The following is an 18,366-nucleotide window of genomic DNA, read 5'->3' as shown; positions in this document are numbered from 1 at the left end:
GATTATGTTGCCTTTGAGTCTCTGTTGTAGGAATGAGCTCTCCCTGTCAAGTGGGTGACATCTGAGTCCTTTATGATTGTGGTGGTTGCTGAACCTTTTACAATCACAGTGGTTGGCAAGCTGTTGGCCTCCCCTTCCTAACACAGGCAGCCAGTGTGAGGTGATTCTATAGCATGAACCTAGGGCTCAATCTTGCCTGATACAGGGATCTCATTCAAAAAAAAAAAAAAATTAGTTCTCATCCCAATCAACTTCCAGTATTATCACAGAGTGACCAACTTGTCCCAGTTTGCCTGTGGCAGTTCTGAAAATCCATGTCCTGCAAAACCTTCAGTCTCGGGAAAATTGAGATATTTGGTCACCCTAAGGGTTAAGAGTTACAAGGATAAAATACAGCCCAAGTTTGCCTTCTGGTAGCTGAACTTCTGCCAAAATCAACAAAATTCAGTAATGAGAAAAGGAAAGGAAAATAATGAAGTAGATGATGTTAGAGAAGCAACTGGGTGAAAGAAAGTGGGTGTGATTTGCTCAGCAAATCTGAAGAAAGACCTGAAACCAGATCGCTAAAGCCCAACGCTAAACACTCTGATGAGGGCCCTGCCACCACCCACTGTTGCTCACTGCCAAGTGCAATCCCCTCTGGAAGCTGATACAATACCATTTGCTCCTCAGCTCCCTAAAAGTGTGCTAGGTAGCATCTTTAAAGAGTGATGTAACATCTCTTTTTTTTTTTTTTTTTTTTTTTTGTCTTTTTTGCCATTTCTTGGGCTGCTCCCATGGCATATGGAGGTTCCCAGGCTAGGAGTCTAATTGGAGCTATAGCCACCGGCCTACACCAGAGCCACAGCAACGCAGAATCCGAGCCGAGTCTGCAACCTACACTACAGCTCATGGCAACGCCAGATCCTTAACCCACTGAGCAAGGCTAGGGATCGAACCCGCAACCTCATGGTTCCTAGTCAGATTCGTTAACCACTGAGCCACGACGGGAACTCCAAGAGTGATGTAACATCTTTTAAGATGCTAGGTAGCATCTTAGCAAATGCAATGATTTTTGACCTTTAAAAATAAATATGAATAATTTATACTACTTATAGATGAGATGATAACCCAGGGCAGGACTACCTCAGGTAGGTGAGGTATCACAGGAAACCCAGGGGCAGGCAACAGGCCCTGAACAAGCGGGTTAAAAGTTAAACTAAAGCTTGGATATTTTACGCTAAGAAAATACGGGTAAAGCACTGCCCAAATTAGAGATCTACTACACAAGTGACAGTTTCCTTTCATTCCTTGGGATTTCCTCATATTCCCCACCCAGATCCTTTTTTTTTTTTTTTTTTTTTTTGTCTTTTCTAGGGCCGCTCCCATGGCATACAGAGGTTCCCAGGCTAGGGGTCTAATCGGAGCTGTAGCTGCCAGGGAAGGCTACACCACAGTCACAGCAACGCCAGATCTGAGCCACGTCTTCGACCTACACCACAGCTCATGGCAATGCCAGATCCTCAACCCATGGAGCAAGGCCAGGGATCGAACCAGCCACCTCATGGTTCCTAGTTGGATTTGTTAACCACTGCACCACAACGGGAACTCCAGATCCTTTTTTTTTAATGCAGAAAAACAATGCTGAGAACTTGTTTTTTAGGCCACAACAAAGGAGAAAGAGAGAAGGTGGGAGGAAAATGTTATAAAAAAGGGAGACATTAACAATAGCAGGAGACACCAGCTTTGCACTCAGAGGGAAGAGCGTTAAAATAAACAGCTGAGGGTCATCTAACAAAAGGGTAGGTGGTCCTATTTCATAATGGACCCCAAGGATCTATGTTACAGCCAGTGTGACAACTGTGATTAATAGTCATGACCAGGACACCAAGAATAAGGAGAACTGAATTCAGTACACTTCATATGAAAGGGAGTTGCAGGTTTTAGAAAGTTTCAGCTGGGAGTTCCCATCGTGGCGCAGTGGAAACGAATCCGCCTAGGAACCATGGGGTTTCGGGTTCAGTCCCTGCCCTTGCTCAGTGGGTTAAGGATCCGGCGTTGCCGTGAGCTGTGGTGTAGGTGGCAGACGCGGCTCGGATCCTGCGTTGCTGTGGCTCTGGTGTAGGCCGGGGGCTCCAGCTCCGATTCGACCCCTAGCCTGGGAACCTCCATATGCTGCAGGAGCCCAAAGAAATAGCAAAAAGACCAAAAAAAAAAAAAAAAAAAAAAAAAAAAAAAAGAAAGTTTCAGCTGTCTGTAAAATGTAACTTATAGAGAAGAACTCATGCATTGGCGATGTCTGTAGTCCCTTCTCAACCCAGCCACTTCTATTTCACTGAATTTATACCCTTGTTTATTGACTCAAAATGTAGAGCTCAGATCAACAACCTCAGCACCACCTGGAAGCTCATTAGCATTGCACAATCTCAGGAGCCACCCAGACCTGCTGAATCAGAACCTTCATTCCATCCAGATCCCCAGAGTGTTTGTTAGGACCTGCAACATTGGGCTTCTTACCTCTTCCTTGCTTTTGTGGCTCCAATCACCCAGGCTTCCTTCTGTTCCCCACACACTCCATGTTTGCTCTCTCCTCGGGGCATCTGCCTAGGCTGTTCCCCTTGCCTGCGATGCTCTTCCCTTGGGTATCCATGTGGCCCACTAGCTCACCACCTTCAAGCCTTTGCAATGAAGCTCACTCTGACCACCCTATTTAAAGGTAAACCATCCTCTGTCCCCATCCTCTGCACTTTGACCAAGATTGGTCTCCCTTGCTGTATTTTCTCCCTCATAACTCTTTGCCCTTCTAGCATCTCATACAACTGACTCATGTATTATGCTTATTGCTTATTGTCCCTCTGCTAGAATGTAGCTTCATGGGGACAGGACTTTGGGACTGTGTTGTTCCCCAATGTATCACATATGCCCAGAACAGGGCTAGTGAAGTATGGTCTGCAGACGGACCCTTGTTACTGTTCCCAACCTGATCACTAAAGAAATTCAGAGGTATTTAGGTTAGAGTAAGAAATTTAGAAAAGTTTAGATCCATTCGATATTGTGTCATTTGTGACCTAGCAATTTATTTTCACTGTGGTTCACAAAAGTATCAGACTGTGTAAATTGGAAATTAAAACAGCCAACCCCAAATGGGTCTTTTGAAACAGTTTGAGGAGCACTGGCCTGGGACAGTTCCTGGCTCTCAAGGAGTGTCAATAACTGTTTGTTGACTGAATAAATAGAATGTATGCCTAAAAAATGCAATTTTACATAGTAAAGCCAGATCATGTCTGTATATATGCCTGTCGGTCCAATTAAATAATTTCTGCTTGGATTAGTGGCAAAGTGATTCATATTATGGACCTCCTGGGTGTATTGTGCTTTCCTTGTGAGGAATGAGTCAGGTGCAAATGGACCAGTGAAGGACACTTCTGAGACTCTCTGACTAAGGGGCCAAAGACAGCCTTTGTCCAAGCCCCACATTTGTGACCTTTTTTGCCTGCCTGCTCTGAGCAGAGCTGGCCTGATTAAGTAACTTCAGATTTATTCCTTGTCTCCCTCCTCCCCTCCACCCCCTTATTCCTTTATAAAACAATGAAGTTAGCACTCACTGTAAGTTAGAAGACCAACTTTTTGGACTGTAGTGTTTTCTTAAAACTGAAAAGGTCACCATATTCTCAGGCCTTCCAGAGAGACATGAGTTGAAAGAACGGGTCATTTAAGGCAAAGATTCAAACATGAAGGTAGAACTTGCTAGAATGTCTCATACAGAATAAATACACTCTCACTTGCGCAGCTTATCCCTTGAAAACATAAATAAAACTGGAATTCTTTTGTTCTTCAATCCATCTTTGTTGCCTTTTAAGGTCAAGAGGAATCTGATTTATATAATGCTTTTTCCTGCCAAACCTTCCTTCCTTCTCTGGCTGCTCACAACAACAGCAGCTTGGATCATTTTAACTTGTTCCACTGGGATGCTAAACCTATTTGGGGGGGGGGGGGTGTGCTAAGAGACCCTTATTTCATTCCAGGATTTTTAGAAATTTTCTCTGACTCATTTACTCAGAAGTTTCATTTCATCCTTGCTTTCACTATATTTCACCACAGCTTTGGCTGATCAAGAATTCAATTTGGGGACCTAGGCTAGGTGGCGAGGAGAGAATTCAGAAATGAAAAGATATGATCCCAGAGAGTTTAAAATCTAGCAGAGGCATGAAAATAACTGTAATCCAAGGCAGGATGTGTTAAGTACTAAAGGAAAGTCAGAGGGCTCAGAGGGAGCGGCAGACTGTGAAGAACAGAGAGGACTCAGAATGAATAGTGAAGGGGGACAGGTAGGGGAGAGGGAGCAGTGCGAATGAATCACAGAGGAAAGAAAGAACACCCTGGGCATGGGTGGAGGATGGAGAGTAGTGTGGATATTCTGAAGCACAAAATAAGAGAGCACGAGCATTGGAAGATACAGCTAGAAAGGAAGAATAGGACTAGAACCGAGACAGCCTTGGATGTCATGCCAAGAAGCTTAGAGCTGCTGCTGGAACAAGGGGGAGCCACTGAAGTTTACGGAGGAAGAGAATGTTATGATCAGGGAATGCTTTAGAAAAGCTCCTCAGATATGCATGCATGAGAGCAGGTGAAGAAGGAAAAGAATGGCAGCAGGAAGACCATTTAGGATACTGTTTACAAGCGTATTAAGGAGAAGTAATGGTGATGGTGGCAGACTCAACAGAAAACCATCTAGATTAAAAAGAAGGAGCAATTGTGACAGGAAAGTGCATATGAGCCATTTATAGCAAAGCAGATGTGAAACTTATTAATAAGTTTGACTTTGGGGGATACTTTCCTAAAGACTGGGAAACGTGATTATAATCTAACAAGTCTCTTTTTAGTTAACTCAAAATGCAATATATTTTTACTCCTTGAAAGTATCCCACCAAAACATAATACAATAAGAACTTTATTTATCTACCTATTTTTCATGCTTATAGATTAACTTTGCATTTATATAATATCAATAGCAATAACTACCACTATAGCAGCTGACATAATAATGTACCCTTACTCTGAACCAGACACCAGTCTGGGCCCTTTACTTCTACTAGTTCATTTAATCCTCGGTACAACTCTTTGGCTATAAACTACCATTTCTCTCATTGTACGTGTGTAGGTATTGAGATAAGGAGCTGTTACATAGCTTTATTAACACTGAACAGGAAAGCAGAGATTTAAATCCAGGCAAGTCTGACGAAAATCTATGCTTTTAGCTACTCAACTATGCTTTAAAATTTTCTTTTTACATGTATTTTAAAGTAGAATGCTGAAAGAGAACAAAGACCAGATGGGACAAATGGCAAGATGACAGATATAAACCAAATATATCAATAATCACATTAAATGTAAATGGTGTAAACATCTCAACTAAAGGGTAGAGATTATCCGTTTGGACAGAGAAAAATCCCAAACAAAATCTTGCATAATGGATTCTGTTCCATCACATGACCTTTTCTCTAAATTTCCTCTTTTTTGCACCACTCCTACCTCTACCTCATTGTGGCATTACTCCTGAACACTATCTGACTGAGGGGAAAATATTTCCTTGGATAAGTTTATCATTTTCTTTTGCCTCTCTTGAAGAGTTTAAGTTTCACATGGACTGAAGGTCCTAACGCATTTATTGTACATGTGTTATTCCACTTCATATTGTACTACCTTGTCACTGAAAAACAGACTAAGAAGAAATTTTGAGATACCTAAGAAACTACTGAACATTTCAGAAAAATAAATGAGGTCAACAGTAAGAGTAATACTAGTATTTTAACTTGAAGTAGTTTCTTTCTTTGGAATGATCCACCTTGTGTTTAGTATTTCCTGGTCCATAAATATTTCTTATGATCGTGCTTCTACGTTATCTTCTGAGTCACACATAGCTCCCAAACTGACTATGGTAAGCATATTCTGCAGCAAAGAATTTAGAAAAGAGGCCAAAAATGCTATTTCCCATAGGAGTGTGGCAAGATGTCTGTATTCTTGCTGAAAGAATGGCCGTGTTGCCAAAAGGGCAGAACTATTCTCTAAATTCATATATTTTTTTCTTTTTTTTTTTTTAACCAAGCCCTAGATTTTGCCCCTGAATTATCTGCCCTACTGAAAGCTGGTCAATTATTTATCTTTCCCTTAAGAAAATAAAGTTTTAAAGCAGTTTTCTAGTTGGAGGGCCTTACAAGTAAAGGGAAAAGTATGACCTTTGATACTCCATTTTCTTCCTTCAAAAAAGTAAACCGAAGTGGCACAGGTGGGCCATAAACGGTTACTTTTAAGGCAAGTTTTGCTTCCAGCCTTTATGGTTTCCCCAAATTGAACTTTTCAGTGTCTTTTTTTTTTGGGGGGGGTGCACCCACAGCACATGGAAGTTCCTGGACCAGGGATGGAACCTGTGTCACAGTAACCCAAGCCGCTGCAGTGGCAACACCAGATCCCTAACCCACTGCACCGCGAGGGAATTTCCCCAAACCCAAAATTTTTGCTACTGTTAGGTCATATTACTATCTGAGTCCTGCCTTCTACACAGTCCTGCATAAACAACTCATTAAAAAATATACAAGCATGCGAATGGTAGAAACAGCTTACAATTCAAAATATTTTCCTTACCAGGTTTTGCAAGGGCTCTCCTTGAGGCACTCAGTCCTGGGCGGTCTGGAGCAGAATGGCATGTCCCAGAAGACAGCAAATCAGTCTCCCAAACTGAATGCTTCAGAAAGACCCAATAAAAGAAAGGTTATTTCTATCCTCTGATGAGGCAGCCTTAAGGACATGGCTTCCATTTAACTAAGTGACCCTTAACCCTAATCATACAAGGGAAAAAATCTATGTATACTGGAGTCATGTGGTAAGTTGCCCCTGTTTTGCCTTAGAATTGAGTGGAGGTCCTCTCCTTGGGGCAATTAGTTGCAAAGTCTCAACACCTTTTGCTTCATCCATTTATTTCTTCCTCTGAACAAGTCAACCTTGCCCCCTCTTAAATTAATTATAGTTCATATAAAAAACAGCTCTGTGCTGATTTTTCTCCTATACTTAATTTTTATCCCTAAGAAAGAAAAAAGAAAACCTATAGGAAGGTATTAATCTACTTAACATTTCTAAGTACATCATCCAAAGGATTTTGTTTTTTTAATCTTACATATGCTCAGCAGAGTTACTGGCAAAAACTGTACATTTTCTTCATTTCATCCTTTCAACATCAAATAGTAGGCAGCAAAAATTGGATCAGACTTCAAAGCCTGCTGTGGGCTCCAAGTCACAGAGAGACGCCTCCATTTCACATATTGAATTCGAGCAGGATATCAAAGTGCTACCAAAGAACCTCGGGTCCTTACTCAAAAAGAGGCTCTAACATCTGTAGAGAGTGGAGTGCACAGACAAATCACCTCAGGGAGCAGCTAGCATTTATTCTCAGCAGCAAATTTCCAGGCTTTTGATTCTCTCTTCGCTGTACCTCCCTGTCTTTCTGCTGAACCAAAATTCTTTAGCAAGCTGGGCTTTTGTCTCAAAGACTTCAAAATACCACTAACAGTTCATGTTTCGATGGCCCGACCAAGCAGTCACAGACAGGAACCAAAACCATGGACTTGGATAAGTCTCTACTAAGGATACACAGTTACTGCAGACATCAAGCTACCTGATTTGAATGTCCTGTGAAGACGTCGCACCCTTTGGAAGAACTCTGGGCGTGTGGATGCCTAAAAACAAACATAATAATAATTTTTAGAAGGCTTGAAAATGATAACAACAACAACAACAACAAAACTTAAAGAGGATTGCTTTTCCCCAAAGATGTATCAGAACATACTCTTTAATTAAGCTCCCACTGTTTGTCATTCCAGTTCTTGGTTTAAAGGACATGGTCAGCTTAAGGAAATGCATCCTATCAGATCCTGCTCCTACACCACTGTCAGCCTGAGATCCCAAGACCCGAGAAACTGCCCTTTTTAAAGTTGTGTGATCCAATCTAGTTTACTATTGGGCGTACACAAACTTTACCGAGCAGTCAACCAAGATGATGCTAAGGCTGTGCTTCCCACCCAGCACATTAATCACAATGTTAAATGATGCAAAATAGATCTTGCAATAATATAAGTTTGGGAAATGCTAAGCTATATACAGTTTAAGAGTTTTTCTTACTGCAGAAATGATCTTTTATCATCACAAGGTGCATTTATGGATTTCAAAAGTGGGGGGTGGGGCAGACACAGACCCCTCTAAACTGCTTTGACCAAGAAACTTAAAAAGCGATAACCTATTAACATTTATTAAAGTAGTAATGTTTCATGGAGCAAAGTTTGGAAAAACCAATTGTGCTGTGCCCCAATTTTCAGAAATTGGAACACACTGTATAAAACTGTGATGATTATAATGCACTGTTAAAACAGGCTCTTAACAATCCCATTCAGATGGAACCCAGAATGTGGAAAGCACTGACTAGAGGAAGGGAAGTCTGGACTCCGCCTCACGATCCCTGATCTCCCTCTCTTTGTCTCTCTTACACACACACACACACACATGCATGCACATACACACACGATTGGGTAAATTTCTATACTATTCTAGGCTAGGGCTATAATTGGAGCTACAGCTGCTGGCCTACACCACAGCCACAGCAATGCCAGATCCGAGCCACAGCCAAGACTTACACCATAGCTCACCACAACGCCGATCCTTAACCCACTGAGTGAGGCCAGGGATCGCACCTGCAACCTCATGGTTCCTAGCCAGATTCATTTCCACTGTGCCACGATGGGAACTCCCTGAGCAGCCCTTAATTGAAACAAATTCTAATTTGCCTTAAAAAAAAAATGGTTTAAGTCGATTTCCTTCAAAAGTAACTGCCTCAACTCCTTTGCAGCAATTTTATCAGATACATTGTCATTTGCCTCAGGGACTTGAGCCTGGCAGCAAGTGGATAATGCTTTGCAAGCTGTCACCACCAAAATAAGGAAAAGCACAATTACAAAAAATAGCCAATGCTCATTATTTGCATACATATCACCAGGCCATGGTCAAATATGCATCCATGGTTATCTCATCTAATAGTTCTCACAACCATGTGGATTGGTTCTATTTTTATACCAATTTTACAGGTGAGGGAATTAAGGATCAAGAAGCTAATGACTTCCTTACGTCATAACTAGTAAATAGTGCAGCATAAAATCTGCTGACATAGAAAAGGAGACTGATTCCAAAGGGAAATTACAGATAAGGATTATTAGTTGCTGATAAAACCTTAGACAAATGGTTGACAGTGAATAGGATATTCATATAGTGCCAAAGTACCATCATACATCCTTCTTTAGGTTACAGGGGGAGCAAAGAAACTGAATGCTGGAGAAATCAGGTTCCCATCTCAACCCAGTGCCAATCTTACCCAGACAACACTGTCTTGTGAGGTGAGGCAAAGTGATGTATTCTACATCACGCAGGATTTTTATATCTTTTTATTTTAGAGAAAACCACTTAACTTTAAGCTAACCAAAGCCTTAGATCTATCCTACAGTTTACCAAGACTCAGGCCATAGAGGGGAAAGCTAAGACTGCAAAGAATCAAGCATGACAAATAGAGAAGGTGAGTTATTTTACGGGATAATTGGCTCATTCTCGTAACAAGTCATTGTCATGTAAAAAAGGAAGAACTGTATATTACTAGAGATTTGGGGACATAACTTGATGTAATGTCATGTCCTAGATTGGGTCTCGGCTTGGACAAACAGGTATAAAGGACAATTCTTAGACAACTGGGAAATTTGAACTATGGATGAGTATTAGATGATATAAAGGAATTACCCATTTTAAAGCATGACATTATTTTGAACCTGTAGGAAAAATTTTTTTGCAATAACACTGTTCTCAGCCTCTTTTAGGAATCACATGCTAAAGGACAGAAGCAGTAAATCTGGTTATCAGAAGGTGAGGAATAGGAGGTCGTTGTCTCTCTAGATAAGATTCCCTGCATATTTCTAGGGCTCTCTATCCTCTCTGAAGCCATGACTAAAGTCTCAAGCGGATTGCCTCTAGGGCTTGGCCACTCCACTGCTTTAGTACTGTCAGTTCATTGGATTGTGGGTTCTTGTGGAGAGGAAAACTCTCAGTCACCATTGAAAACCCTTCTGCTGGGCATATGCCCTGGAAAAGCAAAGCCCCCCCCCCCCCCCAATGAAACTCACATCTAATTCTCTTTTCTTAAATCCTGATCCTAGTATGACAAAAGAGTCAGGGTGAAGGCTGGCTCCTGAGCACAAGGCTGCCAAGAATGCCCCAGCAACTCTCTTCTGCAGCAAAGATCCATGAGGCCAGCTGGCTTTGTCATGCTGGGCTGGCAGCACTAGGTGAACTCACCTTGGTCAAAAACTGGGTCTCAGCTTTGCAGCCGCCAAAAGTCAGTTGCTAGTTCTTTGAGGAGTAATAATTTGGGGTGTTGGGGCGGGGGGGTGGTGGTGGAGCTGAGTTGTACTAACCAAATGAAGAGCCATATTTGAAAAATGGAATGCTAGTGTGCGATTTCCCAGTGAGAACAATAATCTAGACTATACTTTTCCCCTTACTAGTTGGTCGATAGAATCTGGAGACCAAATTACACATTAGAATTAATACAAAGGAAGCAGGGTGCTTTTCAAGGCTTTGACAAATCAGGCCTGTCTCATAACTGGCCTTTTCCTACTTTAGGGTTAGAATCAGTAACTTTTTTTCTTGGACAGGAATATAGACACCCTGGCTACACTTTGACTCTCCATTTTCTAAATTTCATTTAAAAATTTTTGTGCAGTTATTTCATTTTACCTTTATTTTATATTTAGGGCCACACCTGAGGCACATGGAAGTTCCCAGACCAGGGGTCGAATTGGAGCTACAGCTGTCAGCCTACACCACAGCCAGAGCAACACGGGATCCGAGCCGCATCTGTGACCTACACCACAGCTCACGGCAACGCTGGATCCTTAACCCACTGAGCAAGGCCAGGGATTGAACCCATGGATACTCATGGATATTAGTCGGGTTTGTTACCGCTGAGCCACAATGGGAACCCCTCTTTGCACAGTTTTTGTTAACTTTGATAAAATTTGCAAGATTGTGTCTAATTTTTTAGCAATTATGATTTAGAATGGCTTCTACACAAACAGAGAAACCCATTTGCTATTCACTCACATTCACTTGAAAGCATATTTTAACTTCAAAACAGGATAGGCTGCAGCGAAGTCATTGTGGACTGATTTTTTGTTAGCTTCCTGCTGTCTTACAGTTCTCATTGTAAACTCATGTCCTACTTGGTAGCCCTGGGAGAAATGCTAATCAGCATGACCAAGCAAATTTGTTCCTGCCTCTTTGACAGCTCTGAAAAAAACTTTTTTTGTACATGGAGTTTTTAATAAGAAGAGGTCAATTTCTTTTTCCCATGAAGCAGCAGCCAATCTACCCCGCAAAAGAAATGTTCAGACCAAGATATTTTGACACAGTAGGAGTCCCATGAATCTCAAGGTTTCAGACAAATAAGTCATACAACTTTGCTTCTGGAAGTTATTACCATGAAAGATAATAGAAAACATAAACATCTTCAAAATGGTTTCAATAAGTTCAAGTTCTGAAGGTAAATTAAGACATTTAAGGGATGACATCAGAGAAGAGGACACTGCCCTTGAAAAAGATCTCCTGCTAACCCAAGTGCTAACAGGGTTTCCATATGAAATGGCTAGAGACTGAATTGGCAAAGCAAGTGCTCTTACATGAATTTGTACATTCTAAGGGCTGAGGAAACAAATGTGAAACAACACCCAGATCTGAGTCTGTCCACATTGCCACTATGTATCAACTCTTTCTTGATTTACATCAGCTAGGGGTCATTGTGTATTACTCTTACTGCTTATATTTGTTTTAAAAACATTGAAGGTACAGAAGATTGGAAGATGATAAAATGTTTTAAGAACATAAATTTTGGGTTAAGTTCGAAGGCACCCAAAATGTATATGTTAATACGCATCTTTTACTACAGAACCTGGAAAGTTAGGATTTCTAGACTGCTTTGCTGTTTTTTTCTATTTACCACCACCAACATAATAAATGAGCATTTTCCAAGCACACACTAAAATCTCCCCAGGGTTGTATTCATACTTCTCTGCTTTTGCCTGAAATATCATCTTCTTTCTTGCCCACCTGGCCACTTCATTCTTACCTGTTAGCCCAGGTGTCAGCTCCTCTGAAGAGCCTTTCCTGCCCCATTCTCATCCCAGCCACCTCTTCCACTCTGGGCAGAGTTGGAGATGCCTTAGTGTGTTCCCACAGTTAGTGAACATAACCACACTGAAAACTTGGTTCTGTAACTGATGCATCTGGTGCCACATTCTCACCAATTAAAAATATCTGCTAACCATCTACCGAAGGTGAGCTTCGTCAAATTTTTTTTTTTGGTATTTTTATCTTTTCTAGGGCCGAACCTGCGGCATATGGAGGTTCCCAGGCTAGGTGTCTAATCGGAGCTGTAGCCGCTGGCCTACGCCACAGCCACAGCAATGTGGGACCCGAGCCGTGTCTGTGACCTACACCACAGCTCACGGCAACGCCGGATCCTTAACCCACTGAGCAAGGCCAGGGACCGAACCCGCAACCTCATGGTTCCTAGTCAGATTCGTTAACCACTGAACCACGAGGGGAACTCCTGTCAAATTTTGATCAAGGGAGGAAGCGCAAAGAGCAAGTACCATAATTCATTTGGCTTTTGAGATGTCAGAGCTGTTCCTGTTGCTGTGTTCATCAGCTTTATCTTATCTCCTTTATTTTTAATCTGATGAACATGTTCCAAACTCCCAAGTGGCCTGACTATTCACCAACCACTAATCAATGAAAGTATAGCAATATTTGACTTTTTCCCCAAAGTAAATGACTAAAAGAACTGGTGGAAAATGTGTCCTTTTCTCCCTCCTTTTTTTGATTAAAATTTCTTTTTCTGTTTAAAAAAATAAAGGAATTCCCTAGTGGTTTAGTAGGTTAAGGATCTGGCATTGTCATGGCTGTGGCTCAGGTCACTAAGGTGATGCAGGTTTGATCCCTGGTCTAGGAAATTCTGCATGCTGCAGGTGTGGCCGAAAAATTATATATGTATACATACACACACACACACACATATGTATTTACTCATTGTTGCCCTATATAAAACACAGATATTCAAGGAGAAGAAAATAAAGGTCAAAGATTTTTTAAAATATTTAAAAAAATGGTTTGTGATATATTTGCCATTTTAACTTACCTTATTTATTTATTTATTTATTTATTTATTTATTTATTTATTTATTTATTTATTTATCTTTTTGCCATTTCTAGGGCTGCTCCCGTGGCATATGGAGGTTCCCAGGCTGGGGTGTAATTACAGCTGTAGCTGGCCTACGCCAGAGCCATAGCAACGTCAGATCCGAGCCACGTCTGGGACCTACACCACAGCTCATGGCAACTCCGAATCCTTAACCTACTGAGCAAGGCCAGGGATCAAACCCGCAACCTCATGGTTCCTAGTCGGATTCGTTAACCACTGAACCACGATGGGAACTCCATAACTTACCCTTTTTATTATGAGCATCTTCCCATACATTTGTGTAGAATACAGCATATGTAAGTGTGCATGTCATGTCATATATATAGCTGTACAATATTTCATTGGCTCATTCCCATAAGTAATTTAATTAATCTCTTATTTTGGATATTTGTTTCCAGTTTTAACATATTATAAATAATGGGTCATTAAAATTATATGCATATAGTTATGAGTACTCATTCAATTATTTGTCCAGGATAAATCTTTTTTTTTTTTTCTTTTTCTTTTGGGGCTACACCTGCGGGCATATGGGAGTTCCCTGGCCAGGGGTCGAATTGGAGCCGCAGCTGCTGGCCTGTACCACAGCCACAGTAGACACCAGACCTGAGCCACATCTGCGACCTACACTGCAACTCGTGGCAGTGATGGATCCTCTACCCACTGAGTGAGGCCAGGGATTGAACCCACCTCCTCACAGACACTATGTCGGGTTTTTAACCTGCTGAGCCACTCCCAACTAGGACAAATCTTAATTTAAGGCCATTAGGTTAAAGGGTAAACATGTTTTTTGCCTTATTTATTTGTGTATTTATGGATGCACCTGTGGCACATAGAAATTCCAGGGCCAGGGACGGAACCCCAGCCACAGTGGTGACAATGGGCCACAGCACTGAGAATGCCGAATCCTTAACCACTAGGCTACCAGGGAATGCCAATGTCTATTTTAGAGCTTTTGAATTGTATCATCCAATTCTCTTTTGACAAGCAGCAAAAATTAACAGTCATAACCACAAAAGTGTGGAAGGGCCCATGTGCCCTATCACTAACACTGGGTATTATCTGTCTTTTTAATCTTTAACTCTTTAGGCAAAAAAAAAAAAAAAAAGTGGTACCTTATTATTTTCATTAGCATTTCTTGATTTCTACAGAGGGAAACCATTTTTCCTAGGCTTTAATATATGATATGAAAGACATATGAAGAGTATGGGAGAAATGAAAACAATAATCATGCAAAATAAGGTCACTGTTACTCCAGGAAAAAAAAGGAAACAAAAAGGAAATCTTACAGCTTTTGCATATTTTTTCTCATTGGGTGTAGCTTCTTAGTAACTTTTCTAACCATTTTGAATGCATATGCTGTCTCTCACGCCACATCAGTGTCATTACTGACAGAGTTGAATATGCAAGTTTCACTTAAATATATGGATATTTGTTTGCTCTTGGACACAATTATTTTAAGTTTCAGAACATGGCTCAAGGACAAATTCATCACAAGGGCTCAAAAGGCTGATAAATGTTTGATAACGCCATTGCTCTAAGTGAGCACTACTAATTTGATTTATGTACTTATGCTAATTTCCCAAATCCCACAGAGCCCTTTAAATTTGATCATATTTATTTGCTTCATTGCTTTTCCCCAACCAGTTCTTGGGTCCTCATGTTTTCCCCTCCTTTGCTATTTCATTGCAGGCAGTTGTCACTATGTAAAGTCAAAGGTAAGAGCAGAAGGCTTTTCTTCATTCTGCTGAGAATGCCTGCTTTTATTGGGGTAACAGTCAAGAGAGAGCCCTTAAAGTAACCTGTAAAGCCTACTTAAGTTCTTTGTCAGTAACCAAGGGAGCCGAGAGAAGATCCGGCCTCAGGCTCGGGGAAGGCATTAAGATGCAGTAGCGAGGAAGTGCAGGTGACTTGAAGGAGAGCATGGCCCTGGGCTGAGGGCCTCGGTCCAGCCAGAGGAGCTGACCAGCGCTTTACTGTGCTGAGGGTTTGACTGGTTCACCTCATTCAGTGCTCACATCAGCACGAGATCTTACCAGAGTCTCCATTTCCCAGAAATGTTTCGCTGGGAAAGTTTTGCTGTTTGAGAAACTTGCCCAGGTGGCTCCGAGATCCCAACCCAGATCCAGGGGACACAGAGCTCATGGCTGCCCGTGCCGCTTTGTTACTGGACACTCACGCAGTCATATTTGGGATTTTAATAAGTGACATCTGGGGTGACTAACATCTAATCCTAGAAAATCTGCCAGCAGGAGGATTAAATTAAATCCAAACTATGTCTGGAGATAACCCTTAACTCCTGATCTGCCGACCCTCTATTAACTTTATGTCTATGGACTAATATTAGGATTATATACACTTCGGGGAGTTCCCATTGTGGCTCAGTGGTCAAAAACCCGACTAGTATCCGTGAGGTTGTAGGTCTGATCCCTGGCCTTGCTCGGTAGGTTAAAGGATCCGTGAGCTGTGGTGTAGGTCACAGTTGAGGTTTGGATCTGGTGTGTCTGTGGCTGTGGCATAGGCCGGCAGCTTCAACTCTGAATTGACCTCCAGCCTGGGAACTCCCATAGCCACAGGTTCGGCCCCAACAACAACAACAACAAAGATTATACACACTTGGGAATTCTCGTGGCTCAGTGAGTTAAGGATCTGATATTATCTCTGTGAGGATGTGGGTTCGATCCCTGGCCTCGCTCAGTGGGTTAAGGATCTGGCATGGTGACAAGCTGTGATGTACACCAAAAGCTGCAGGTCCCATTTGACCCCTAGCTTGGGAACTTCCACAGGCCCCAGGTACAGCCTTAGGAAAAAAAAAAAATTATACACACTTGAGCTACATTCAAGGCTCTAATTTGGTGCCAAGCCTTCTTCAGCTACCATATGACTATAAGAACAATGTATGTTACATTGTGCAATGTAAGGTCCCCCATCGCCTTCCAGCCATCACTCATTCATTCCACAAATACTTATTGAGCCCCTTTAATTCGTCTCCTACTGTTTTGGGGATTATGGCAGTGAACACAGAAATTTGAGATTCCTATGCTCATAAGACCCCACATTCTAGTGAGAGAGGCAGACAATAAATGAGAAAATAAGTAAATATGTTAGCATATTAAATAGAAGTCAGGGCCAAAGAAGAAAATTAAAGCAGGGAAGGGGCATAAGAAGTACTGGAGGCAGGGTCTGCAATTTGAGATTAAGTGGCTACAGAAGATGATATTTGCATAAAGACTTTTGTAAATAAATGGGAATTGAGGTCTTAGAATGTTTTCAATAGAAAGCTCCTAACAGATTAAAAAACAAAACAAAACAAAACTGGCACATAGAGGCCAGAGGACTACTGTAAACACTTGGTAAAAGTTTAGCAACAAACTTTATGATAAATATTTATGACATATTTGTTCCAAAGTACTTGGTTAGTGTTATCATATAAAATATGGGACCACCCACTTAAATTTGCATTCCAGGTACACGATAAATAATTTCTTTAGTATAAAAATTTTCAAATACTTCACAGGACACACTTATGATAAAATTTGTTGTTTACATAAATTTAAATTGAAGTGGGTATCCTGCATCTCCATTTGCCAAATACGGTCACTCTAACTTGGGCAAACCAGCACCTCGGCTTCTTCATCAGCAAAATATGAGTAAAAATTATTGCCAAACTGGGGCAAAAGGATTACACTTGTCCTTTCTGGCAGAACAAAAGAAAAATATAAGACAACATGACTTTAAAAGGATTAAATTAAGCGCTGTAGACATGGTCAGAATTTGGAAATAATACACACATCAGCAAGGTGCTAAACTTTTAGTTTTGCACTTCTGAAAGACAAATCCCTGCACTTGGACAGTTCAGGCTCAAGAAGGTGGAAAATGACGACAGGTAGCTGAAGTGGCTTCCTTTCTGTAAACTTTGTCTCTCCTTTGGGTGGGTCCCAAGGTAACTTGTGGGTTGAGTTACAGCTTTAGCACTTTAAAGACTGGATTAGACCAGGCAGAGACTTGTGGAGACAAAGGAAACGTCAGAGACCATTTACTACATTTTTTTTTTTCATGCTGTAAGCGGGGAAATGGGGGCCTAGAGGGGTGATAGGACTTGTCCAAGCAATCAGAGCAAGAGATGGGTCTAACATCCACGTTCCTTAGATGATGCTCGTGTCCCCCCTACATCCCCCTACATCCCCCAAAGGTAACATTAAATCCAGTTTTCCTCCATTAATTCTGAAAGCAGTGCTCGGTTAGAGAAAAGAGAAGCAAGAAGCCCTAAACTGAAGTGCAGGATGAACATGGTACTAAGTAATGGGACCGAAATGACAGGGATAGGATAGGATACTTACACAGGTAGTTGTAGAAGTTCCAACAGGGAACCATAGATAGAGAGGGAAACCTAGGGAACTTTGGGAGACCCTGGAAGTTAACAATCACTCAAGAAAGCCATCAGAACACTGTAGAAGAAGCAGGCTTGCTTCACTATAAAATCATAAATAAGAGCATGAGATAGGCTTCAGGTCATTAAGAGAAAGAGAAAATAAGGTCTGCATTCAAGTTCAGCAAGATAATGATCCTTAGGACCAAGGACAGGAATTTAAGGGAAGGAAGACATTCCAAAGTAGGAGACTCCCATTATATGGAAACCTGAGATGATGCAACATATTTTAGCACATGTCACCACCCTTCTGCTGATTTGATAAGCACCTGACCTCATGGGGTCAAATACTCTCTTACCTGAAACAAAGGAGGGGCTAGTGATGTAAGCCTGAGGTCTACTAGGAGAGTGAGGAGGAAGGCAGTCTTTTCCCCCTTCCCACTTAACTTAGATTATAAAAATGTAGTCCACCTAATCCTTGGGACAGAGCCTCCTCGCCTGCTGGTTCCTATTCCTCACAAGTGTCCTATCTTTTTTTTTTTTTTTTTTTTTTTAAATCTAGGACCACATCTGCTGCATATAGAAGTTCCTAGGCTAGGGGTCAAATTGAAACTGTAGCTGTCAGCCTACACCACAGCCACAGCAACGCCAGATCCAAGCCACATCTGCAACCTACACC

At 41.5% G+C, this 18,366-nt stretch overlaps 1 protein-coding gene across 20 annotated transcripts in view; it reads right to left on the bottom strand.

The window, feature by feature from the left end:
- The window catches only part of MYO3B (myosin IIIB), a 453,696-nt gene that overhangs the window by 87,798 nt on the left and 347,532 nt on the right, over nt 1-18,366 (bottom strand). For 18 of the 20 annotated variants that reach the window (XR_014829525.1, XM_084999438.1, XM_084999448.1 and 15 more), the window contains 2 exons: nt 7,649-7,709; nt 6,622-6,721 (listed from right to left, as the gene is read on the bottom strand). Coding sequence is in view for 19 of the 20 variants with exons in the window: in XM_084999438.1 (XP_084855564.1) it covers nt 6,622-6,721; nt 7,649-7,709 (161 nt within the window). In the remaining variant the exon portion in view is untranslated. Of the gene's footprint in view, nt 1-5,151; nt 5,291-6,621; nt 6,722-7,648; nt 7,710-18,366 lie in introns of those variants that run through there. The other 2 variants (XM_084999444.1, XM_084999443.1) reach the window with 1 other exon arrangement.

This window comes from Sus scrofa, chromosome 15, assembly GCF_054392235.1.
Source record: "Sus scrofa isolate SSC_HxYL_T2T_F1_AM1 chromosome 15, Sscrofa_HxYL_maternal_Yorkshire_Landrace_v2.0, whole genome shotgun sequence".
Lineage (NCBI taxonomy): Eukaryota > Metazoa > Chordata > Mammalia > Artiodactyla > Suidae > Sus > Sus scrofa.
The sequence above is the reverse complement of the archived record's forward strand: the minus strand, read 5'-3'. Positions and strand labels throughout refer to the sequence as shown.